Source organism: Rhineura floridana, chromosome 3, assembly GCF_030035675.1.
Source record: "Rhineura floridana isolate rRhiFlo1 chromosome 3, rRhiFlo1.hap2, whole genome shotgun sequence".
In the NCBI taxonomy this organism is placed as follows: domain Eukaryota; kingdom Metazoa; phylum Chordata; class Lepidosauria; order Squamata; family Rhineuridae; genus Rhineura; species Rhineura floridana.
This window is the reverse complement of record NC_084482.1, coordinates 182,993,999-183,018,239: the sequence shown is the minus strand read 5'-3', so window position 1 is coordinate 183,018,239 and position 24,241 is coordinate 182,993,999. Positions and strand designations below refer to the sequence as shown.

General features: G+C 38.4%; 1 protein-coding gene across 13 annotated transcripts in view; it reads right to left on the bottom strand.

Annotated features, from left to right (window-relative positions):
• The window catches only part of CADPS (calcium dependent secretion activator), a 562,280-nt gene that overhangs the window by 131,759 nt on the left and 406,280 nt on the right, over positions 1-24,241 (bottom strand). For 4 of the 13 annotated variants that reach the window (XM_061622068.1, XM_061622066.1, XM_061622061.1 and 1 more), the window contains exons 18-20: positions 17,522-17,542; positions 11,974-12,062; positions 10,355-10,363 (exon numbers count right to left, since the gene is read on the bottom strand). In XM_061622068.1, the coding sequence (XP_061478052.1) occupies positions 10,355-10,363; positions 11,974-12,062; positions 17,522-17,542 (119 nt within the window). Of the gene's footprint in view, positions 1-2,460; positions 2,475-10,354; positions 10,364-11,966; positions 12,081-17,521; positions 17,543-24,241 lie in introns of all 13 variants that reach the window. The other 9 variants (XM_061622067.1, XM_061622060.1, XM_061622063.1 and 6 more) reach the window with 5 other exon arrangements.

The window sequence follows — 24,241 nt, the reverse complement described above, 5'->3', positions numbered from 1 at the left end:
TGCTGGCTGAGCCACAGCTGAACTGAGCTGCAGGGGCTTACACTGATGTAGCCTGGCTGAGCCAGGACCCAGCCAGCTTAGACAGAGATCTGCAATATCCTAACTCCTGTCAGCCCTGTGTAAATATCCATAGGATTGTGCCCTAAGTCATGCTCAGAGTAGTCCCTCTGAAATCAATGACCAAGATGATCATAATTAACTTAAGTCCATTGATTTCAATGGGTTTACTTTGAGTATCTCTTAGTTGGGTACAATCCCATAATTATGCTTCATCAATCTCTTATCAAAAGGAGATGAAGACTTCTTTCCTCTGCCAGGCATTTTTGGAGTTAACCAAATATTTTTTATGGTTGCTTTTAGATCGTTTTAAACTATTGTTTTATTCTGTTTCAATTAGTCATATTTTATATTTTATATATATACATATATTTATAAATCATCTTGTGATAATTTTTGCAGAAAAACAGTTAAGAAATACTGGAAGTAAAATGAATAAATAAATATAATTGAAAAAGAACTTGAAAGAGATTTATGTCAATCGTGATGATATTTTTTTGTCAGTGAAGGGGGAAATTCAGCTAGAAATTAATGGATGGATTAAACATCTACAGTACTTTGTTTTGGTGTGCATTCTTTTCTGGACATTTACAGAAATTAATACAGAGTAAAAATTTACATTTGAATGATTCACTGAGCCTAAATTGCCAACTTTCTTACTTTTTTGGGGGGGGAAAGGGTTCAAAACTTTTTATTAAATGCTATAAGAAATCAGAAGTACTATTACACATACATTAAGAACTGAGATGAATATCATGAACAAGCCGTGTGACATTTCACAGCTTTTACATAATAATTTAAAAAGAAAATATTAACTTAAATAATGATGTGTTTAACTATTACATCACTAAAAATAATTTAATTCTTCCTTAAGAATCCCAAAAGAAACTTATCTATAAATATTTCACTTTTGAGCTCCTGGAACTGCTTTATAAAAGATCATTAAATTTTCCTTAAAGATGAATAGGAGCTATATTTGATTTGTATCCTGGGTACCTATAAATTATAGAACCCTTACTGTGTGCTGGTATAGACTGTGGAATTCCTATGTATTTATACTGATTATTAATCTTTTCTACTCTTCATCTCCCTTAAGTCTGCTGTCATCCTGAGATTAATGCGCCTTATGATGTGCAAGTTGTGTCTCTCTTCCAGACATAATTGTGACCAACTGTCTTATTCTAAACTATTCCTTAACCTACACAGGCATCCTTTTTACAAGCAGCGCACCATAACATGGATAATATTAATTTTGAAGAGGATGCCATTAGGAAGGCAGGAGGAATTATGCCTCTGACGTGCCAATTCAGACACAGTCAACACTGTCTTTGTTCAGGTACTTATTTTTTTCCTTCTGGTTTGCACAGGAAACTCATTTTTGCATATGTGACAAGGGGTCAACAGCATGAATATCCTGGCATAGTGTAAGGGTAGATATTATGTGAGCTTGAGTCTTTATAGTTTTATAGTTATATGGCATTTTAACAGCTTTATATTACTTGATTATCAGTAATATAATCAATTTATTTATCTTCAGGGTTTTTTAGCTTAAGGATTAAAATACTGCATTATAAATTATACTGGATGGGCATGGTTGGAGGAAACATTTTATTATTTATTTATTTATTTATTTATTTATTTGTTTCATTTTTAGACCGCCCATAGCTAGTAGCTCTCTGGGCGGTGTACAAAACAGATTAAAAATACAATATTATAATAAAATCAATCACATATATATTAGTAATCTTGTCTGTATGTAGTGAAGAAAGCCAGACTTGGGAACAGCAGAATAATGTTTTCTCCAAAGACCAACATAATTCTTCCTGAATTCAGCAGTTAAAAGCCTATTTCCATAAGTCAGAAAAAGAGGAAATGCTGTAGAAATTCAGAAGAAAGGATCATGGTAAATTACAGAGAGCAATGATTTTCATTCTGTAAGTAGCACACAACTTGCAGTCAGAAAGTCTGCTCATTCATGCCAAGCTGTTGTCCTGTGATCACAGTATATCATTCTTCAAAATGAGAGAAGTAACACGGCATTACTCAATGCAGTTGAACAGAGAAAAGTTTGGTTTGCCATCTACTTACCTTCTGTGTTATAAACAAGGAAAGGAAGTGCCTCCCTACATCACCACACCTATAATTTTCCCCCATACCCATGGGAATTCATGTATATATGCATATCTCCCAGAAGGTAAAATACATATATACATATTCATACATATACATATATATGGAGAGAGAACGGCAATACTAAAACAGCCTGTGATAGCTAGTGGCTTATGAAATTCCCTATTACTTAGTTTTACACACACAAAAAAAAGTCTGAGAAAGGTGAGACAAATGGCATAGCCTTCAAAAGCATCCCTACTATAAAAAGTATTTTGGGAGCTAAATATTTACTTCAGCTTTTGAAACTGTTCAACAAGAAAATTCAGAGCTCCTTTGTTTACAAGGAACTAATTGTACAGCTGTTTAGATCCTGGTCACATATATAATGATCATATTCTTTATTGTTCTCTTGGGATTTTTTGGAGGGGGTAAGGGGGAATTGTGCTTAATAACTGTTAATGAACTAACTATGAACTAACTTAGGAGGAAATCTTTTTTCTTGATAATTTTTTTGGTATTTTTTCAAGATAGTTGCTTCCCTTCCTATGTGATTACAATTGGAACTTAAAAAGGCGTGCCCACTAACAGGTGTGTTAATCCCATGTGCATTCTACACTATCATTTCAGTGTGCTCATACTGTTTGTCTTAACCAGTTTTTAATAAGTGATGTAAGATGAATAGATGGATGGATAGATAGACCTCTGTGAAGTCTTCAGTGAACTTCAAGTGACCTGACAAGTACCTATGAAAACTCACTGAAAGTAAGAAAAGGGTGGTTTTTTTCAAGGTACAAAGTCAGTAAACATGGAGAAAGGGGGGGCAGCCAACTGTCTGTCCATAACATCCGTAACACCACTACTTTGCCCTACACATACTTATTTCATGTAACAATCCTAACTCCCAGCCAGGAGCAACAGGGCTGAACAGAGCAGTAGAGTCTTTGCTACACTGGAAGCCCTGCTCCTTACACTGACCTGGGTGGAAGGAGAGGAACCAGGAAAAATGTGGTTTTCTGCTGGCATAGGTTTCTAGGCTAGCACATTAGACAGGCCTGGATCAGACCAACTGTGGGTAGCTGGATCCACTTCGGATCCAGCAGATTCTTGGTCAGCCCAGTTCTACCCCTTCCTCTCCCTGAAACATCCCATTTCGGGGGTTTATGGTGGCTACCACTGGTGGGAATACCACCAGAGCTAACTTCTGCCTGTCCATGCTTTTCATGGTGCAGAGGGAACTTCTATGGTGGCAAAGCCCCCCACTCTAGTGGAGCTCAGGAGTTCCAGCAGAGAAAATGACCACATTCCAACCTTTTCCTTTTTTTTTTTTTCAATAATTTTTATTCAGATTTTCATAAAACATACAAGACAAAATCATAAAACATTCAAAGACAAAAAACAAAATCAAAAATAGTTAAACAAAAAGAAAAAAAGAAAAAAAAAAAAACAAAAATAAAAAATAAAGAGTAAAATATTGACTTCCCATTTGTCAAAGATCAAATCAGTTATAAGTCTATAATATATAACAATCCTGTCTCTTAAGTCATATTATAAAATCACTTTCCTCCAGTAGTTATCTTACTTAATCATCAAATCTCATAAACATTACTTTATTCTTTCCACAAAAAGTCAAAGAGAGGTTTCAATTCTTTAAGAAATATATCTATCAATTTTTTTTTCCAGATAAGCATATCGATTAATCCATCTCATTACTAATTATGATAATCTTATTGTCATAACCATAGTCAAAATAAACATTTCAATTAATCCATCACATCAGAATCTGTTAGGTTCAATAATTTCAGTAGCCATTGTTCTATTATCTCTATTAGTTCCATTTTCCATCTTCCATCTTCAGTAGTCTTGTTAAATCCAGTAATTTCAATATCCAATCTTCCATTATCAGTATTCCATAATAATCTTGCTGTCAAAGCCATAGTCATATAGTAAGAGTCTGATGGGGATTACCTCTATCCCAAATATTTTCTTGCCATCCATTCTGAATAGGTTGCTGAAATACTGCTGTAAAATCATATCTCTGTTCTTTTTTTCAAAATACACTGGGTCATCTCTTAAAAGTTTTTCCATTGTCACATGGCTGCAGTTAATTCCATAGATTTTCTCTATATTGGGCTCCATCACATCATTCCAGTCCAGAAGATTATCCATGCCATTGATAACTTTATCTCTAGAATCTTCATTCATTTCTTCAGAGATAACATTGAGTTCCAAACAATAGATTTTATTTCTAAAGTCCATAGACTCCAAATCTTGTTCCTGTTCCACGTTGGTTCCAATCTCCGGGATCTCCTCTCTCACAGGGACCCCTATTCCAGTCTCCAGGGTCACCTCTCTCACAGGGACCCCTGTTCCAATCTCCGGGATCTCCTCTCTCACAGGGACCCCTTCCAGGGTCACCTCTCTCACAGGGACCCTTATATCTTTAATCTCCTGCTTCATTTTACTCAATTCAATTTTCATTATCTCAATCTCATCCATTATTTTCTGAAACATAGTTATTTCCAGATTTTCAGCCACTTTCTTAATTGCCATTTTAAAAGAAAAATATAGGAAAACCACTTCTTATTTCAGCAACAATTGGGTTAATACTCCAAACTTGGTGACATCACAGTATAAACAGAGCAGACAGCCTTATCTCTCCAATAGTTAAGTAAACAAAATGCAGTTCCCAGGATCGAAACAATTAATGGCAATCGTCAAGAAACAGATTCGTCAAAATAAAATAGACCAAAAAGAGAGTAGTCTCAAAACAGTATAATATTTTTCAAAATAAAAATCTGGAATAGAAATCCCTCTTCTGTGTATATCTTTAGAATGCAAATCCAGGACAGCTTTTTGCAACAAAAACAGAGATAAGCTATTAATTAGTGCGTAGCAGAGAGAAGTTATGGCTCCCCAGTGAGATGTCAAAAACTGATCAATCTGGCAAATCTCTTTTAAACAGCAACAATTTAAGTCAAGTAAAAGAAAAATATAGAAAGAAGGGTGCTTGCCTGTTAGTGCGTTCTCTCTTAGAAGATAAGGTGAACGTTCGCTTTATCAGATAGAGCTTGCTGTTAAAAATCCGTCCCACCTTCGTCGGCTGGACCTCGTCCCATAAATTAATGAGATCTGGTCGTCCCAACAAAAATAGGCTTTGAGGTTAATCTCTTCGTTTCTCCCTACCCGGGAGAAGTTTAATCAGTCAAAAAAAAAAGAAAAAACTGACTGATATATCTGAATAAGCTTCTTTTGAGGCAGGAGCCCGTCTCAAAAGCAGGCACAGGCTAAGTCACCCTTCCCGGAAGTCCACATTCCAACCTTTTCCAGCATGGCCAGTCAGGGGTTAGGATTACTGTAACATGACCTGTAAAAGCTGAAACAAATTGGCTTTGATACTCTAAGGCAGCAATGTAGAACCTATGGTCCTCCAGGTATTGTTGGATGACAGCTCCCATCATCCCTGTCTACTGGCCATGCTGGCTGGGAGTTGGAGTCCAACAACATTTGATGAACTCAGGTTTCCCACCCCTGCCCTAAGGGATGACATATCTAGTTTTATTTGTTAAAGGTTGGTTCATACACTATGGGAACTGTGTGGTTGCTATTCCCCAATGCTCCCTTTGCATATTACATGGGTAATGTTGAAAGAGCAAGACCATATGTCTGCGATGATGCGGCCAGTAACGTGTCGTCTCGACCCTTGCTCTTCTTGGTTTATTAAAGCTTGCTGAGGGGGTCTGACCGAGTGGATCCAGAGTGTGGTCAACGCATCATTGTGAGAGGGAGTGGTTCCAGCCACCTTGAAAGAGGCGGTGATTCAACCACTCCTGAAAAAGCCCACTCTAGACCCATTGGTTTGTGACAACTACAGACTGGTTGCAAATACCCCCTTCTTAGGGAAGGTGATTGAGAGGGTTGTGGCACAGCAACCACAAGTACTCTTGAATGAAACAGATTATCTTGACCCATCCCAGTCTGGTTCAGGCCTGGTTGTGGGACTGAATCGGCCTTGGTTGCATTGATGGATGACCTGTATCAGGAAAAGGACAGGGGGAGTGTGACCCTGTTGTTCTTACTTGATCTCTCAGCGGCTTTTGATACCATTGACCAAGGTATCCTTCTGGGCCGACTTGGTCAGATGGGTATTGGAGGCACTGCTTTACAGTGGTTCCGATCCTATCTCCAGGGTCATTCTCAGAGAAGAGCATTGGGTGACTGTCTTTCGGCCCCCTGGCAGCTGTGCTGTGGGGTGCCGCAGGGTACCATCTTGTCCCCCATGCTGTTTAACATCTATATGAAGCCCTTGGGAGCAGTCATCAGGAGCTTTGCGGTGAGGTGTCAGCAGTATGCTGATGATACCCAGCTCTATTTCTCCGTAACATCTGAATCGGGAGAGGCCGTGCAAGCCCTGGACTGCTGCCTGGACTCGGTGGTGGGCTGGATGAGGGCCAATAAACTGAGTCTGAATCCTAGCAAGACGGAGGTGCTGTGGGTTGGTGGTTCCCAAGTTCGGATAATTGGTCAGTTGCCTGCTTTGGACAGGGTTATACTCCCTCTGAAAGAGCAGGTCCGTAGCCTGAGAGTACTCCTGGATCCATCTTTGTTGCTGGAGGCCCAGGTGACCTCTGTGGCTAGGAGTGCCTTTTACCAGCTTTGGCTGGTGAGACAGCTGCGGCTGTTTCTGGACCGGGATAGCCTGACCACTGTTGTGCACACACTGGTAACCTATAGGCTGGATTACTGTAATTACTGGTCCGGAAGCTGCAGCTGGTGCAAAATGCGGTGGCGAGACTGCTCACTGGAGCAGGGTATCACCAACATGTCACCCCACTGCTGAAAGAATTGCACTGGCTGCCCATTTGCTACCAGGCCAAGTTCAAGGTTCTAGTTTTGGCGTACAAAGCCCTATACAGCTTGGGACCAGGATACCTGAAAGACCGTCTTACCCCTTATCTACCCAGTCGATCACTGCGCTCTGCAGGTGAGGGCCTCCTGCAGATACCATCTTATCAGGAGGTTCATTCTGGAGGACTTCCGGGAAGGGTGACTTCGCTTGTGCCTGCTTTTGAGACGGGCTCCCGCCTCAAAAGAAGCTTATTCAGATATAAATCAGTCAGAACATTATTTTTTGACTGATGAAATTTCTCCCGGGCAGGGAGAAACGTAGAGATCAACCTCAAAAGCCTGTTTTTGTTGGGAGGACTGGATCTCATTAATTTATGAGAAAAGGTCCAGCCAGCAATGCCGGACGGACTTCCGAACAAGCTCTATCTGATTAATGCGATACGTTTATCTTTTCTTCAAAGAGAAAACGGACTAACAGGCAAGCACCCTTCTTTCTATTATTTTTTTTACTTGGTTTAAATCGTTGCAGCAAAAAGAGATTTGTCAAATGAATCAGCTTTAAAGAACTTCTGGGTGAGCTATAACTCTTCTCTGTTATTCACGAAATTAACAGCTTATCTCTGTTTCTGTTGCAAAAAGCTGTCCTGGAAGTGCATTCTAAAGATATAAACAGAAGAGGGATTTCTATTCCGAGGAACATTATATTGTCTGGGACTATTCTCTTTTTGGTATATTTTATTTTGACGAATCTGCTTCTTCACGACGCCACTAACTGTTTTGATGCTGAGAACTAAATTTGTTTTGTATTCTTGAACATAGAGAGATAAGGCAGGCTGCTCTGTTTATACTGTGATGTCATCAAGCCTGGAATATTAACCCAATTGTTGCTGAAATAAGAAGTGGTTCTTTATTTTTGTTTTGTTTTGTTTTCGTGGTTTTAAAAATGGCAATCAAGAAAGTGGCTGAGAATCTGGAAGTAATTATGTTTCAGAAAATAATGGATGAGATTGAGATAACGAAACAAACCCTGCGACAGGGCAGTAAGGAGCTGAAAATTGAACTGAGCAAAATGACGCAGGAGCTTAAAGAAATAGGGGATCCTGTGAGAGAGGAGAATGAGATCAGAGATGAGAAAAGAAAAAATAAAGGGAAGATACAAGCCCTGGAGATTGGAACAAATGTGGAATTCGAAAAAGATCTGGAGTTTATGGATATTAGAAATAAAATCTACTGTTTGGAATTTAACGTTATCTCTGAAGAAATTAATGAAGATATTAGAGATAAAGTTATCAATGGCTTGGATAATCTTTTGGACTGGAATGACGTGATGGAGCTTGATATAGAGAAAATCTATGGAATTAACTGCAGCCATGTGACAATGGAAAAATTCTCAAGAGATGAGCCAGTGCATTTTGTAAAAAAGAAGAACAGAGATATGACTTTACAACAATATTTCAGCAACTTATTCAGAACTGATGGCAAGAAAATATTTGGGATAGAGGAAATTCCCATCAGACTCTTATTATATGACTATGGCTATGACAGCAAGATTATTATGGAATACTGATAATGGAAGATTGGACACTGAAATTACTGGACTTAACAGGACTATTGAAGATGGAAGATGGAATTAATATGGATAATGGAATAATGGCTATTGAAATTATTGGACCTAACAGATTTTGATGAGATGGATTAATCGATATGTTTATTTGGACTATGGTTATGACAATAAGATTATTATTATTATTAACGAGATGGATTAATCGACATGTTTATTTGGAGAAAAATTGATAGATATATTTCTTAAAGAATTGAAACCTCTCTTTGACTTTTTGTGGAAAGAATAAAGTAATGTTTATGAGATTTGATGATTAATTAAGATAACTACTGGAGGAAAGTGATTTTATAATATAATTTAAGAGACAGGATTGTTATATATTGTAGACCTATAACTGATTTGATCTGCGACAAATGGGAAGTCAACATTTTATTTTTTTGTTTAATCATTTTTGTTTTGTTTTGTTTTTTGTCTTTGAATGTTTTATGATTTTGTTTTGTATGTTTTATGAAAATTTGAATAAAAATTATTGTAAAAAAAAAAAAGGAGGTTCATTCTGTACAATATAGGAAACGGACCTTTAGTGTGGCAGCACCTGCCCTGTAGAATTCCCTCCCTTTGAATATTAGGCAGGCACCATCTCTGCTATCTTTTCGGCGCCTTTTGAAGACTTTTCTCTTTCAACAAGCCTTTTAAGTTGAGACCTATCCCAGTCTGCATTTGTGTCAGAATTGTTTAATATGTTTTTAAATAATGTTTTTAACCCTTTTTTAAAGTTTTTTTTTAAAAATGTTTTTAATGCTGTTTTGTTTTAATGTGTTTTAGGATCTGTTTTTTATGATGTTTTAAAGTGTTTTAGTGCTTTGTTTGCCGCCCTGGGCTCCTGCTGGGAGGAAGGGCGGGATACAAATTAAATAAATAAATAAATAAGTAAATAAGTAAGTAAATAAGTAAGTAAGTATGTGATGGTGGGGGTTGTAGACATGTGTCTTGCCACACTGTTCCATGTGGCAGCTCTCAACATGTGGCAAACTGCTTAGTTAACAGAACCTATGCTTCAAAGTCATGGCCATTAGCCATTTGCCTCTCAGTTGTTGTTGTTTTACTATCGAATCATTATTGATTACTCAGTGCTTTACAAGTGAGGACTCACCATGATAGCAAGTGGTGAGATAGTGAGGTGGAAAACAACATTATTTTCTTAAGACATGTCATCACAGCACACAGAATTAAGCTCTTTCTGAACTACATGGCTAGCTTTCCAATGACATGAAAACAGATGTTGCTTCACTCCTGAATCCTAGATAATCTCTCTCTCTCCATACGTACATATTGTATATACTTATATATATACCAGAACAATACACACAATGAACAAAATTAGTGGAAGGCTATAGCTACCCTAACCAATCATTTCTGACTTATGTCTATTACTAGCAGGGAACTATCTATCTCAGATGTATGCTGAGCAACAAAGGTAAACAGGCTGAGAAAAGAGCCCAGGCAGGTAGGACAAGTGTTGGGATGTAACTGCAGTGCTTGTAAAAATATATTCATCGCTACATGCATGGGCTGGAGAATTTCCCCCTGCATTGGCCCTGCCATGTAGGGCTACAGTTCCACAAGCAGTTCGAACAGAAGTTGCTGTTACATTCCTTGGATCCAAAGTTACAAAGCAAGGATATCCCAGGGAAAATCCCATTAGGAAACATGGCACCGAGAGGGCATGCACGAAAATATGACAGGAGGTGACTTGTTTCATTCACTTTAGTCACATACCTCTTTCCCCTGCCAGGATCATCCAAGATTGAATGAACAATAGAAAAACAGGGAGGAAATTTAAATATGGAATCAGGCATTAGTTGGGACTCGTGGATTGCTGCGCACTAGAAATAAATTAATTTTACTCTGATTTTATTAGACATCTGATTTATGGTTGCTGTTTTTAATGGTGAAATTATTTATGTTAAAATGTATTTAATGCAATATAGAAACGTCAATGAGAAGGAGAAAATAGGGAATTAATGCTGCAGTGTTAAAATTTATAAACAAAGGATAGTTTTAGCTGAATTTTCAAAGGATCATTTATAAAAGATCACAAATCACTACATTTTTCAAAGAATATTGGATATGAGTGTACATGCAACTAACTCCATATATGCATCTGTACATGGGGGATTTCATGTGTTGGCAGAACATCTATTTCAGAACATCTATGAAATAATCTATGTGCTTAAATCCTAACAGGATTCTAAACTGTTTTAAGAGTGGCATTAAACCAGCTCTCCCATTGCTGGAGAACTTACACACTAAAAGGTACAAGATGTGCCCAGGATTTCCGTAGTAACTGAAGCTGTATTCTTGTGTCCTGTTATGAATGTTTTAGATCCATGCATGTTAGAGCATATAAACAACTAAATGTCTATAAAGACTTGATATATCCTGGGCAGTTGTCAAATTATTGGTTAATTTCTATTATTGGCTGTTCAGTACATATAATATGGCGTTTACACACACAATCCCAAACCTTGACCAATTTCACCCACAAACTGGAAACCTTTTAAATCATAGTTATTCAGCTGTTTTTTAAAAAAAACATTTGGCCATATTTTGCTATCTCCAGCAGTCATTAATAAACTGACATAAATGGTAAGCAGGTTTCAAAGCTGAGGAATACCAATGGAATAATGCAGACAAAAACACATTATAGAATCATAGAATAGTAGAGTAGGAAGGGGCCTATAAGGCCATCAAGTCCAACCCCCTGCTCAATGCAGGAATCCAAATCAAAGCATTATTTGATATTATATTGGAAGGTAAAATATATCTGTTTTTTGCCAGAAAGTGTTGTGAAGCAGGAGAACCCAGGAATCTAATCTCTTGATTGTGGATCTCTTCTGCAAAGTCCATGTAGATTTTGCATTCTGACATAACATTTTTGTATGGATTCACAGGTAATCTTCCCTGAAAAGTTAGATTGGAATAATCCCTGAGTACAGACTCTGGCTGTTGGTAGGTATAATCCATAAATGAACTGCCATATTAAATCCCAGTGCAACTGAGCTTACATGCAAGTGATGGCTAAGCTATTGTGCCCTTAGTTCTTTTAATAAATATTTACAGTTCAGTCCTATATGTAACTACTCAAAAGTAAGCCCCATTGAGTTCAATAGAACTTACACCCACATCAGTGCATGTAGGATTGTAGCCTTAGAGATCTTCCCCTGCAAGATGATTCTTAGTGACATTTAGTGTTATTTGGGAGATGGGGGAGAAAGTGGCTTTGTCTTGCTCAATTGTTCACCGCATGGTATAAAGAACTAGAGGTGCAATATACACAAGAATACACTTGCTCAAATACTCCCCTGCTCAGAAATGCTTAGGCCATTGCTACTCACCTCTGCATGGTGTTCTTCGTTCTGTTGTAGAACTTCAATTACCAGTTCCGCCAAGCGAATTGTATCTTCTAACTTTTTGGCAGGTGTGACTAACCGACCTACATTTTCTGCAGTACAAGAACTTGAATTAAAATGGAGTGAGACAAGACAGGCTCAATGTAAGGCCAATAGATTAGGTGGTTAATTTTTTTAAAAAAAGAAAAATCCCAAGATAATTAATAATAGTATTTTTTTTTAAAAAAATCTACTTCATGCAAAGATTAAAATGCTATGTAGTTAGTACTGAGCAAATCATAAAGCCACATTTGTTGTTATACAATGAAAACAGTGCTCCAGCTTTGATTTTAAATATGTGGTACAAATTGTTTTACTTTGCAGTTGAGATGATAGCAAGTAACTGCCTGAAATTGAGAAATTCATATTTTCTAGAGACAGCATCTTGGTATTATCTGCACAGAGAACATTTCATTTCACAGTTTATGCATACATATACTTGTGCTAAGAATCTTAAAAATTGTTTTAATTTTATGTATTATATCAACTGATCCAGAAATTAGTGATGCTAAAATACTGGATTTAAGTTAATTCATCCAAGCTGACATCAGTTGCTCTACAATGTCTTAAAATATAGGTCTAAAATGGCAGTAGGAAGTTGTAGTCCAAAACATCTGGACAGCACCAGGATGATGAAGGCTGCATGAACAAAACTCTAAATATACCCTCAACAACACCAACAGACTTTGCCCTGACCCCACAGATAAATGGTGACAAAACAGAAGGACTGCAAAATGTGCTGTGGTGGCCAGTGGTCCTAGTGATAACAGAGAAGAATACCTTTAAATTGCCAATGTGGGGATTTCTCTCCCTGAAAGTATAAGGGTTATAATAAAAAGAGATTTTTGTGAGATAAATAACAGCATCGTCATTCAGATAAAATATCCCATTATATTAAGCGATGATGAGACAATTAGGACAAATCTTACTTAAAGTGCAATCCATGTACATTGAAATTTGTGTTATTTAGATTATACACCTTTTTTGGGCAGGGATTTGTTTTATTCTTTTTTTATGTACAGTGCCATGTGCGTCTGATGGCGCTATATAAATAAATGATTATGATGATAATAATAATAATAATAAGGCCATTCCCAAGGACGTAGGTATGGCACTGCAGCGTTAAGTTCAGTGTTGAATCAGTATGTTTATAAATAATTTGCAGTGTTGCTCAGGAACTCAGGAAACATTAGCTGAACATATCCTTACTATAAACATGAGCTAAGTATATCCTTGCTCTTGCTGTGCATATGCTACCAGGCCAGGTGCAAGGCTTGTATTAATTTGCAAGGTCCTGAACAACTTGAATCCAGGATACCTTAAGGACCCCCTGATCCCTTATATCCCTGCCTGATCACAGAGGACTTCTGGGGAGCCACTGTTAGTGGTTCCCCATGGCTTGGACACAATGCTTATATCCACCAGGAGCTGTGCATTCTGTATTGTAGCTACCCTTCTGTGGAACTCCTTCATGGCTGAGATCAGACAGGTCCCCTCCGTATAGGACTTCTAGTGCCCAGTGGAGATATTTTTATTTCACTGGGCATTTAAAGTGTTTTCTGATTCTACAGTTAGCTTTGACTGGTTTTATCTTTATTATAATTTTTTAACCTTACTGTACACTGCTTAGAGACTAAGGTGTTAAGCAGTATATAAATTGTGGACATAAATAAATCATAAATGATAAGTTACGTATGCATATATTTATCCCAAACTGGAAATTAATGTTATAGATCTAAGTTCACGGGGAGTGGGATCATTATAATGAAGTCACCTTTGTGCGTAGATGAAAATAAATGTAAATTATAGAAATTGTATTATTCAATGAGAAACTCAAGAGAATGATTCATAAAGGTCCTGATTCAACATAGACCTTAAGTAAGATTAAAACACAACAAAACAACATCACCACCCCCAATCATATTTGAAATTTTATTTGGCTGATCATACTGTTAATTAGTACCCTCAAAACTATGGTTATTATTTTTTGAAACTAAGGTGACCTGATGCAATAGATGATATGGCTCATGTGCTTGTAAAAACTGTGTAGAAGAGGCAGCTGATTATAAAAGGGCACAAAAATCTGCACCTGCTGAAATTGCTTCTCTTCCAGGAGCAGGGTCCTATTTGGTTCCCCTATTTGCAACTGATCAATGCATACACTCACACTCAGTGACCTAATAACCTTGGCTAATCATGGTTTAGCAAACTGAAAATAAGTGTTGTGCCTGCACACAGGCTCTTCTCTTCTCGCACCATACTGTATTAAAATGCTCCCGAGATTTGCTAAACCACAGTTTCCCATTACATCTGAACTGGGAAACTATAATTTAATCTCTGCCTACTAACCAAGATATGAAGCCAGGATCTGATCCTGTAAACAGATAGTTTGCCAGTTTGGATGTAATGAGAAACCACCCTTGAAAACCATGATAGAAACCCCAAAGCCAGGCAGATGAGGGGAGGAGGGGGCAGGTGAAAACAGTGGTTTATTATACTGAGATTATAACATCTGAAAAGGAAGTCTGATTCTCACATCTGTGCTTGCATAGTTTGGAAAGAAGATTCTCCAGCCTTTAATGGCATTGGGGAGGCATGGGTATTCATAACTCTTTGTGTTAATTGTGGGAATGCGCCAGAACAGAGCATTCTGTTTTCAGTACAGACTTGTGCTGCAGAGAAAGGAAGGAAGATCGTCTTAAAAGTTATGACAGACAGCAATCTGCCAATGATAATCTAAGAACCTAAGAAAGCCCTGCTGGGTCAAGCTAAAGGCCCACATAGGCCAGCCTTCTGTTCTCACAGAGGCCAACTATACGCTTATGGGAAGCTTATAAGCAGGACCTGAGTGCAACGGTGCTCTCCCACTTTCAGTTCTCAGCAACGGGTATTCAGAAGCATACTGCCTCTGACAGTGCAGGTAGAACACAGGCATTGTGGCTAGTACAATGTGTTATTTACTACATCCTTTTGGTGTTGTACCCTTCACTTACATTTGTGGAGAGGCTGAACCAGCAGATATTTTACCACAAGCTTATCTGCAAGAATCTGTCTCTAGATAACATGTAGAATTGTCCCATGTTTAATTTTCTATTTAAAAACATTTGTTAAAATTATAAATGTCTTAATATTAGCAACCCATGTTGTGTGCAATTAACTGGAGCACTGGTCAATGAAACAACATACTTCTCAATAATTCCATACATCATTTAAATCATACAGATTCACATATCTCATGCAAAATGTTATGCAACAACAATGTTATTTTGTGCTGACGTTGATATTTGAAAATGTTGCATATGTCAGACATTGCTGGACAAAAAATGTGGACATTTCGAAGCCAATGCTGTTTACTAGAAGCGTTGTGCTAGAAATTTCTTTTACTGAAAGCCTATTGTTGAGACTAGCTTCCTAAAATCTAAACTACAGTAAATTAATGAAAAAAAGCTAAACTAGAAAATCATTTAACAAAAGAAAAATATTACAGTACTTGGTGTTTGCTTAGGTATGCCTTTCAGCATCTGATTTATCACATTAGTCTGTGTTTGAATGGCTGGAGTGGGCCCAGCTGGGGGCTTGGGCACTGACAATCGAGCTGTTCGCAAATGATGCAAAGAGACAGCAAAAGTAAAGACACATGTGACTTCATAAACAGTGACAAAAAAAGATGAAAACTTTTGAACGAAAAGTAAGCAGAAATGATAAAAGTACAAATGGAATAGCTGCTGTTTTGCTTATCGTCAACTCAAGTACTACACAATTATGACAACAAACATTTTTTTCTGAAGTCGACAGATTCCACTGTGCTACGAGAATTCACAATCTAGGATGCTTAAAATTCAGTGCGAATGTTAATTGTTATTTCATGTAGCCAAGTGCAAAAAGCAGGATTTTAGTACAGTCAATTAGTTGTTTTTTCAAAAACTTCATCTGCATGTGTCAAATGTGAAAGGCACTGCCTGCCTTTTATACCCCTATAGTGGCAGGAAATATTGCCTACTATGGATTTCTTCTAGATATTGTCAGACTTATTAATTGAGAAAAGCAGAAAGTTGAGAAACAAACTGTTTTGCAAATACTGTATTTAAAAAAAAACAATTTGGGGCTAAAAAATGGCTATACAGCATGCTTTGTACAATTTAAATATGTGCTCAGAGCTCTTTTTTTTTTTTTTTTTTTTACAAAAATGTGTGGTTTCTGATTGTTTCCAACTCATTATTTTCCACTTGGAATTCTAGTGGCTTTTATATTCTGGGTTGAATCATATATAAAAACTTGCCAGCTCTATCAAATATGTTACTTCGCTATTCCAAATGTTAGAATACTGCAAATCAGGACTTGACCCATCTGTCATATAGTTTGTGATATCAGCCTAGGAGAGAACATATATACATATTCTGTATGCACAAAACAAATTCTATATGATGAATGTACTTCTATAGTTTCTGTTATATTCATGATCAACATTATAATAGCCAAAGTGCTTCTCTAAACAATTCTGTCTGCAAGGAGTCTGGCATATTTATCTAGATGGTTTGTTGCCAGAAGCCCTTTTCTTTTTGCTTGCATTTCCCAGAGATGGAAAAGAAAAGGGGGGGGGAGAGAGAGAGAGAGAGAGAGAGAGAGAGAGAGCGCCCAATAGTTTGGCTCTTTATTTACAGGATTTTGGGTTCATTGTAATTTTGAAAGAGTTATAAAAATACTATAAAGGATGTAAGTTCAGGATGGCACAAACACTTGCCCTAAGAACACTACCATTAGGCAGCAGTCCCACACAAACTTTGGCTTCTTCAGTCCGACTGAAGTCAATGGGATTTAAGCATCTTGTGTGAAGGATTGTAACCCTAATCTGAATTCACCTTCCTTCCTTTTCTGACAGGCATACACATAAGAAAACCAAATAATAAGCTGCCCAACCTGCCTATAATTGATTGCATGGTCAGCCATAGCCAGATTGGGGGACAGAAGAGTCATTCAAGCTTGGTTCTCATGTTACTTTTTGATATTTTTTATTCACAAGGCAACATAGCGAGATACGTTTTGCATGAGAAATATGGAGAGGCCTGGCAGACCTAGTAATGTTCCCCAGACCTAGTTATGTTCCCCACTGCTGCTCTAAGCACATAGATCCTCCCTTGCTTATATTCCACTCATAGAATCATAGAATATAGAATAGTGGAGTGGAAGGGGCCTGAGTCCAAAGCCCTGCTCAATGTAGGAACCCAGCTTAAAGCACACCTGACAGGTGGCTGTCCAGCTGCCTTCCACCTTTTTTCTTTGTTGGAATTGTTTGCAATTGTGCTTTTAGAATTTATTTTCTTAGAAACTCTCACCCATCTTGGACTCCTTTCCTCATTGCGGTCACTTGCCATGGGTCCTTATTTCATTGTTCTGAGTTTATTAAAATTGGCTTTTCTGAAGTCTAGGGTATGCAAATAGCTACACTCAGCTTTTGCTTCCTTCAAAATCAAGAACTCAAGTACAGCATGGCCACTTTCTCCCAGAGTTTCTGTAACTGCCACTTCATCCACTAAGGGCTTATCCACATGGGAACATTTATTTGTAGCAAATACACTGCTTTTACTGTCATAATAGATTTGCAAAGTCCACACTTTGTGCTCAAAGGTGGCTTCAAATCCGTTGTTTTCCATTCACACAAGTAGGCATTCATCTGGGAAAGATTAATGTTGCTATTTCCTTGTAGCCCCGCCCTCTAATTCTACATTTTTACTCCCTCTGGTTGCTCGGTTGCTGGGCATGTGCAAATATTTTTGACCTGCACAGTATTTCCACTCCCTTCTGCCCCCACCGCTTCCTGAAATTTCGTGGTTGAAAAGAAGTGGGGTCATCTGCCCCCCCCTTCTCCACTGTCCCGTGCTTTTTCTGAGTTAATTTTTCCTGCTGGAAAAACAAATATATTGATATTTTAAAGAAAATTCCAATATCAATATTTTCTCAAAATATCAGTATTGATATGGATATCAATATTGATATTTTCTTTAAAATATTGATATTAATATTAATATTTTTGAGGTAATTCTTTTTTAAAAATCCACTTAGATTTTTTAGGGGGAAAAATCAGAAATCAGATGCGGAGGGAAGTTTACTCGGGGAGAAAGGGAGGAAAGATGGGAGGGCTGCAGCAAACTGTGATGAGGGGAGGACAGAGCAGTCGGAAGTTGTTAGATAAACCACCAGCAACAAAATGGAATTCATGGGAGAGTTAGTAGGTAGAGAAAGGAGAACAGCTGAAAGTGATGATTCACTTGTCCAGTAAAAACCATTGAAGCAAACCATCTTCAAAGACATCTGAAGCGGAGTGGAGCCGTATTATTCTAAGCTTTTTGTATTATTAGCAGATTGGGTTAGTACGGATTCACATGGGAAAAACTGTGTGATAGCTTCTGTTTGCCAGTAACATCATGTGAACCATGGAAATTAAAGAGATGTCAGTAGCACCAAACACACATTAAATCACTGCGTAGATGAGCCCTAAGTCATTTCTGTTGGTTAGAATCAAGTAAAGGATAGCTCCTTCCTCCACTTTCTGCAAGAGAAAGCTATCAGCAACACAAGTCAGGAATTTCTTGGAGGGATTGTGTTTGGCAGAATTTGTCTCTCCACAGGTATCAGAGTTATTTAAGTCTCCCCATTACTACTACATCATTCCTTGAAACACTGGCAATTTGCTTTTCAAAAGTGTCATCTTTGTCTTCTCATTGATTGGGGTCAGTAACAGACTCCAACCACCATGTTCCTTTTATTCCTTGCCCCATTAATTTTAATCCATATGTTCTTGATGGGCTACTAAGCTCATGCTCCTGTATTTCTGCGCAGAGATGTATATTTTTAACAGATAGTGCGACTCTGCATCCTTTTCTATTCCTTCTGATCTCTTTGAACAAGTGATTTCCTTCAATTGCTGTAACTGGTGCATCTCACCAACTTTTAGTTATACTGATCAAGTCATATTCACCCTCCTGTATTTAAGAGTTCGTTTCCCATACCCTGGGCATTTGTATATAGACATTGAAGACCAAGTAATGTATGGTCTGGCTTCCTTTACGTTTTTATGAAGACTTCTCCATGGGAAAGAGTCATGCCATGAGCCACAGTTGACTGGCCGTGGAGTGCCTCCGATACTGCAGTGGGTTTCCCGGTAACTGAAGGGACTTAAGTTTCCTTTACCTGCTTTTCCTTTCCATTTTCCCTTTGCTGGTAATATCTTGGCTCTCTCTCTAAATAAAACCTGGGAAAGGAACGAACCTGCTGTGATTATTGCCTTGTCCGAATCCTAAAGAACCTCTGCTCCTGGCAGAACCATAACTCACAGTCTTTGTATTAGAGATCCTGGCAAAGTTCTCCTAGGCTAGCTTGGCAAAACACTTTGAGGGCTCAGTAAAGCTTGGCTTGAAAGGAGAAGCAAGCTTTACAAGCCTGAATTTGCCTTTTAGAGCTGGAGAAGAATTGCTGGCTTCCATGACCTCATTAATTTGTACTTTGAAATATTATGGAGTGATGTTGCACCATTACATTCAACAGGGGAAGAATTCAGAAGCTGGATGGGCAAAAAATGAAGGGGGAGATAGCCCATTCTCCATGCCGAACATGAGAAGTATGGGCTTCCCCCAACTTCTGTATTTTGCCCTTCTTCAGTGTAATGGAGTAACACTGCACAGCTCTTTAACAAGGAAAGATTTAAGATGCTCAGAGGGGGGTCATTTTTCTGTACATCAGAAGAGCACAGAAAAATTATTTTAAAACTGATTTTTCCCCAAGAGATCTTACATCATTTCCATGTTAATCCAATGTGAGCCTGGAAGGTCTCTCCCATCTCTATTTTTTGTATTAATTAGAAGATAGTCAGTGAAGTTGGTGACTATAGCATCACTGGCCCAATTTGACAATGTATGATTAGCCACTACTAGGGATTCTTAAACACTAAGCCAGTAAGCACTCTAAGTTATCTGTTAAGTAAATTTCTGAGCTTCCTAAAGTAAGAATAAGGTAATGCTTCCCACTCCAGGTGTTCAAGGTTGGGCACTGAAGCATTCACTGGAGACAATGGGCACAGAAACCAATTCTACAGATTGCTAGTCCCTGATTGCCATGTGTAGTACCATCAAGGAACTATTTATTAGATTTATATCCCACCTTTCCTCCCAGTAGGAGGCCTAGCATAAAATGAAGATTTTGTAAATCTGAAGTACACTGAAACAGTGTATCTGATATCTGCAAGTCAGCCTCTTGTAAAGATTGTGGAGCACAGCCTCCACTTTGCTTTCAGTGTGCTGTTAGAGAGAACAGATTTTGGATCAATCCGGACACTGTGGATCAGAGAAGAGCAGATCAGAGAGATTATCATACTCCTTTAGAGGTATTTATTTTGAGAAAGCTTGGTGTATATGTATGTGTGTTTGCAGAAGCGGCTTGCTGAATGGAGCCGAGCCTTGAAGCTAGCTTCCTTCGCTCTGCCAGGGTGTTTGTATTGTGCTGTCCACACCACTACCTCATCCCCCCCCTCCCTCTCTCTCCCTCTCTCCCTCTCTCCCTCTCTCCCTCTCTCTCTGTGTGTGTATACATGCACAAACACACAAATATTAAACTAGAACAATGAACACTGATAGCAAAAGCAATCCTTGGGAAAGGCTGCCATTTGCTTGCATCCAACAAGCATTAGTTATGTCACAGGAATATCTCTGCAGACAATTCTTATCTGACCCGTTCCATTCATTTACAATGTGATTGCCATGTAACAGAGAGGCATATCCTCAAAGGATACCAAAGCCAGAGGACAATTACACCCTTGGGACACAGCTAAGCTGTGCATCAAGCCCTGCAGTAATCCGACTCTGTACCGGCCTTAAATATGTTTCAGCTACTGAACTTGCCAGCAGCTGCACATTTTTGCCACTTCCTTCAGACCTAGACACTTACAGTGACCTAGATGAAAAATATATTTTAGAGCTGATTGGCATTTAACTCCTGCAGCTGTCAAACATGCCTGGATTGTGCAACTTCAGTTGGGGTGTGCATGTGTGTGAATGCCTGCACACATAAGCGGGTGCCCAAAGCTGGGGGGGGGGAGGAGGAGGAAGAGAACGAAGGGAAAAAAGGAGGGGGAGGAATAAAGAAAGAAAATAGCGTAAGACAAAGTGGCCATAGCAGCTGGTCTTATCAAGTTGTTTTAAAATACAGCTTAAAACGCATGACCTATGGATTGGACTGCGCAGTTCTCAGCAAATTGATGCACTGTGGTTTCCATCAACTCTTTTTTTAAAGTAAAAACAGCAAAAAGGAAAAAAAGCTTTTTTTCAAAGCGATCAGGGAAGATCTGCACATTTCCCCTTACAGCTCTGCAACATGCACCACAATAATAATTAAAATACCCCTGCTGATTCCCTGCTGATTCCAGCAAGTGAATATAGATGGCTCCTGCCAAATTCTGGCATGAGATGTAATTGTTTCACACTATGTTATATAGGCAGTGGGTGGACACCATCTCACTATAAAAGTCAAAATTCCAGGCCCACCCTTACTACTTTCAGGATAACATTAGCAGCATTGTTTTTAGATTTATCTTTTTATTTATGCATGTATGTGTACTAAAGAGTCCTGGCTTACACTAGCTGGGGGCTCCAAATAAATACCTAGGGAGAGAGCAGGGCTGGCTGGCTTCTGGAAGGGATGTAGCTCATTGGAAGGAAGAGCACGTACTTTGCATACAGAAGGTCCTAAGTTCAATCCCAGGCATCTCCAGGTATTGCTAGGAGAGACTCCCTGACTGAAACGCTGGAAAACTGCTGCTTCTTGTATACAATACTGAGCTAGATGGACTGCTGGTCTAACTCATGTTTCCTATGTTTCTGTGTTTCAGTACTCATACGGAGGTCTGTTTGTGAGAACTAGCATCTCCATATTCTAGTTGTCTATGTAACTGTTGTGATTATTGTAGCAGCTCAAAAAAAAGGACCACTATAATCTTAGAAATAATGATAGCTGGCTAGGCATCCATGTGGAGAGGTATTGGTTAATATAAATAATGTGAGCCTTGGTCTGCAACCCTGTGTGGTGCTGAGATGCTCAATCTCATCTCACATCCATTGCAGAGAAGTACAACTCTTACAATGGTGTGAAAAATCAGTGTATTTGCTCGGTATAGGTATTAAAAAAGCTGGTACCATACTGGATAAATTAGTACCATTGGAAGGCATGCAAACACAGAAAACATCAATACCATATTTCACTTTCTGAAAACTGCTCATTTTTACCACCTTGTGGATATTTTTCTATGATGATTGCATACAATCTATGGTGTTACATCACCTTCTGTCTCTTTACAATCTAGGATTGGTTTATTCTTCTGTGAAACAATAAATAGACTCAAGCACACATTTGGTCCACACCACCATGGTGTGGTTATGCATAACATCCCATCCCCCTTTCAAGTGACACTTTTAACTTGGATTCTTGTTGAGATCACAAGCAAACTCTCAACTCTCCTGAAAAGGAATCCTAAGAGTCACAGACTAATTACAAATTCATCCCCCACTTTTTTTTTACTAATCTTGGGCGAGAGAAATATTAGCTTCCTTAGACTATCAGTTCTTTCAATTTCTGGTGCCTTTCTAGAGTCAAGATTGTTCTCAAATGTTCAGATTCTGTAAATATACAAAGGTGATACAACATTTCTTTAGCTATAGGTCTGCAGGATCTTTTACAATCCTGGATGCTTTCTAGTAATAGTACCTATACACTCCCTATATTCAACTTCAAAATGTTTCACACCCTTACTTTTACTCTTTCATTGTTAGCAATTCCTTGGATGGGAAAAGAACAACTGGAAGAGTATGGTCAGCAAAGACTGGTGAAACAGTTCTCTATTAGCAACATTTGGCCACCAACTCCCATTCTTACCATAAACTTACGGGATGAGAAAGGAGGCAGTGGGCACCTCTTTTAGTACTGTGCGAGTGTATGGTTGCTAACTGGAACAAGCTCCTCCCTTCAGCTTAATTGCCATCCCTAGCTGGATGAGGGCCCACACCTGCATGCTGCTCTATGTTGCTAAGGTTCTGCTTTCAGGCTTCACATATGCACCTGGCTGGCCACTATAAGAACAGGATGCTGGACTAGACTGGCCATTGACCTGATCCAGCAAGCTTTTCTTATGGTCTACTGACAGCATGAAAACAGTATGCATATGCAGCCTTTAGTTCTTGTGGAATTGTTTGAGAGTGGGCAGGATTGAATGGAGATTTTACTGCATACCTTGAGGTTTCAAATCCTGCCATTTCCAGTCAAAAGAATCAGGTAGCAAGTGATTGGAAAGACCCTGGAGAAGGGTTAGATAGACAAATAGTCTGACCTGGGACAAGTCAGCTTCCTATGTTCCTATGGCCTTTCTTTGGACTTGTTGCATTTAGTGTGGTCAGAGACTCACTGTCCAGTTTTACAGTGGGGATATAATAATGATTTAAAAATATTTAAAGATATTACAGAACATGGAGTTAGAAGAGGCAATAAACATTTTTGTTGGCAAAATGCATAGGTTGCCATGAGTTGATTGCTCTTTAGTAGTTACATTATGAAATAACTACATTTTGGCTTCAATATCTGTTCCATCGTGTTTACTTTCATTGCCTACTCCGTTTAATATGCAGGTTGCCATTTGCAGCTAATCAACACCTTCTGACTTCTCCAAACAAAATATATTTTTCTACCAAACCAAATTAGGACTACACATGTACAAGGAATGCTCTGATCTACAAACTGTAACATGGTAGAAATCGCTGTAAGCCACTTACAGCAAATCATGAAGTCTCACTGAGAATACTCTCAAAGTCTACCTTACTTTTGGAGGCCATACTATGTTTCAGAGGAAAATAACCATTGTAAAGTGAGTGGGACATTTCAGCAGCGAAGCAGAAGCATTACACATGAATTGTACCTAAAGACTGCTGAAATTATTATTTTCTAAACAGGCAATGTATTTTAAAATTCCATGTACAAATATAAGGGAAACTTCTACATTACATGATAAATTCATGTGTTAAACATCAGTGGAGCTAGAATTATTCTATTGGGTGACATCCAACATTGTGTGAGAGGATTTCTGCTCTCACAAAGGTACTTCCTCTTCTTCTTATCCTACTTACAAATCCCCACATATCCCCAGAATCTACTCAAGAGGGATGGGAATTTTCTAGAGCAG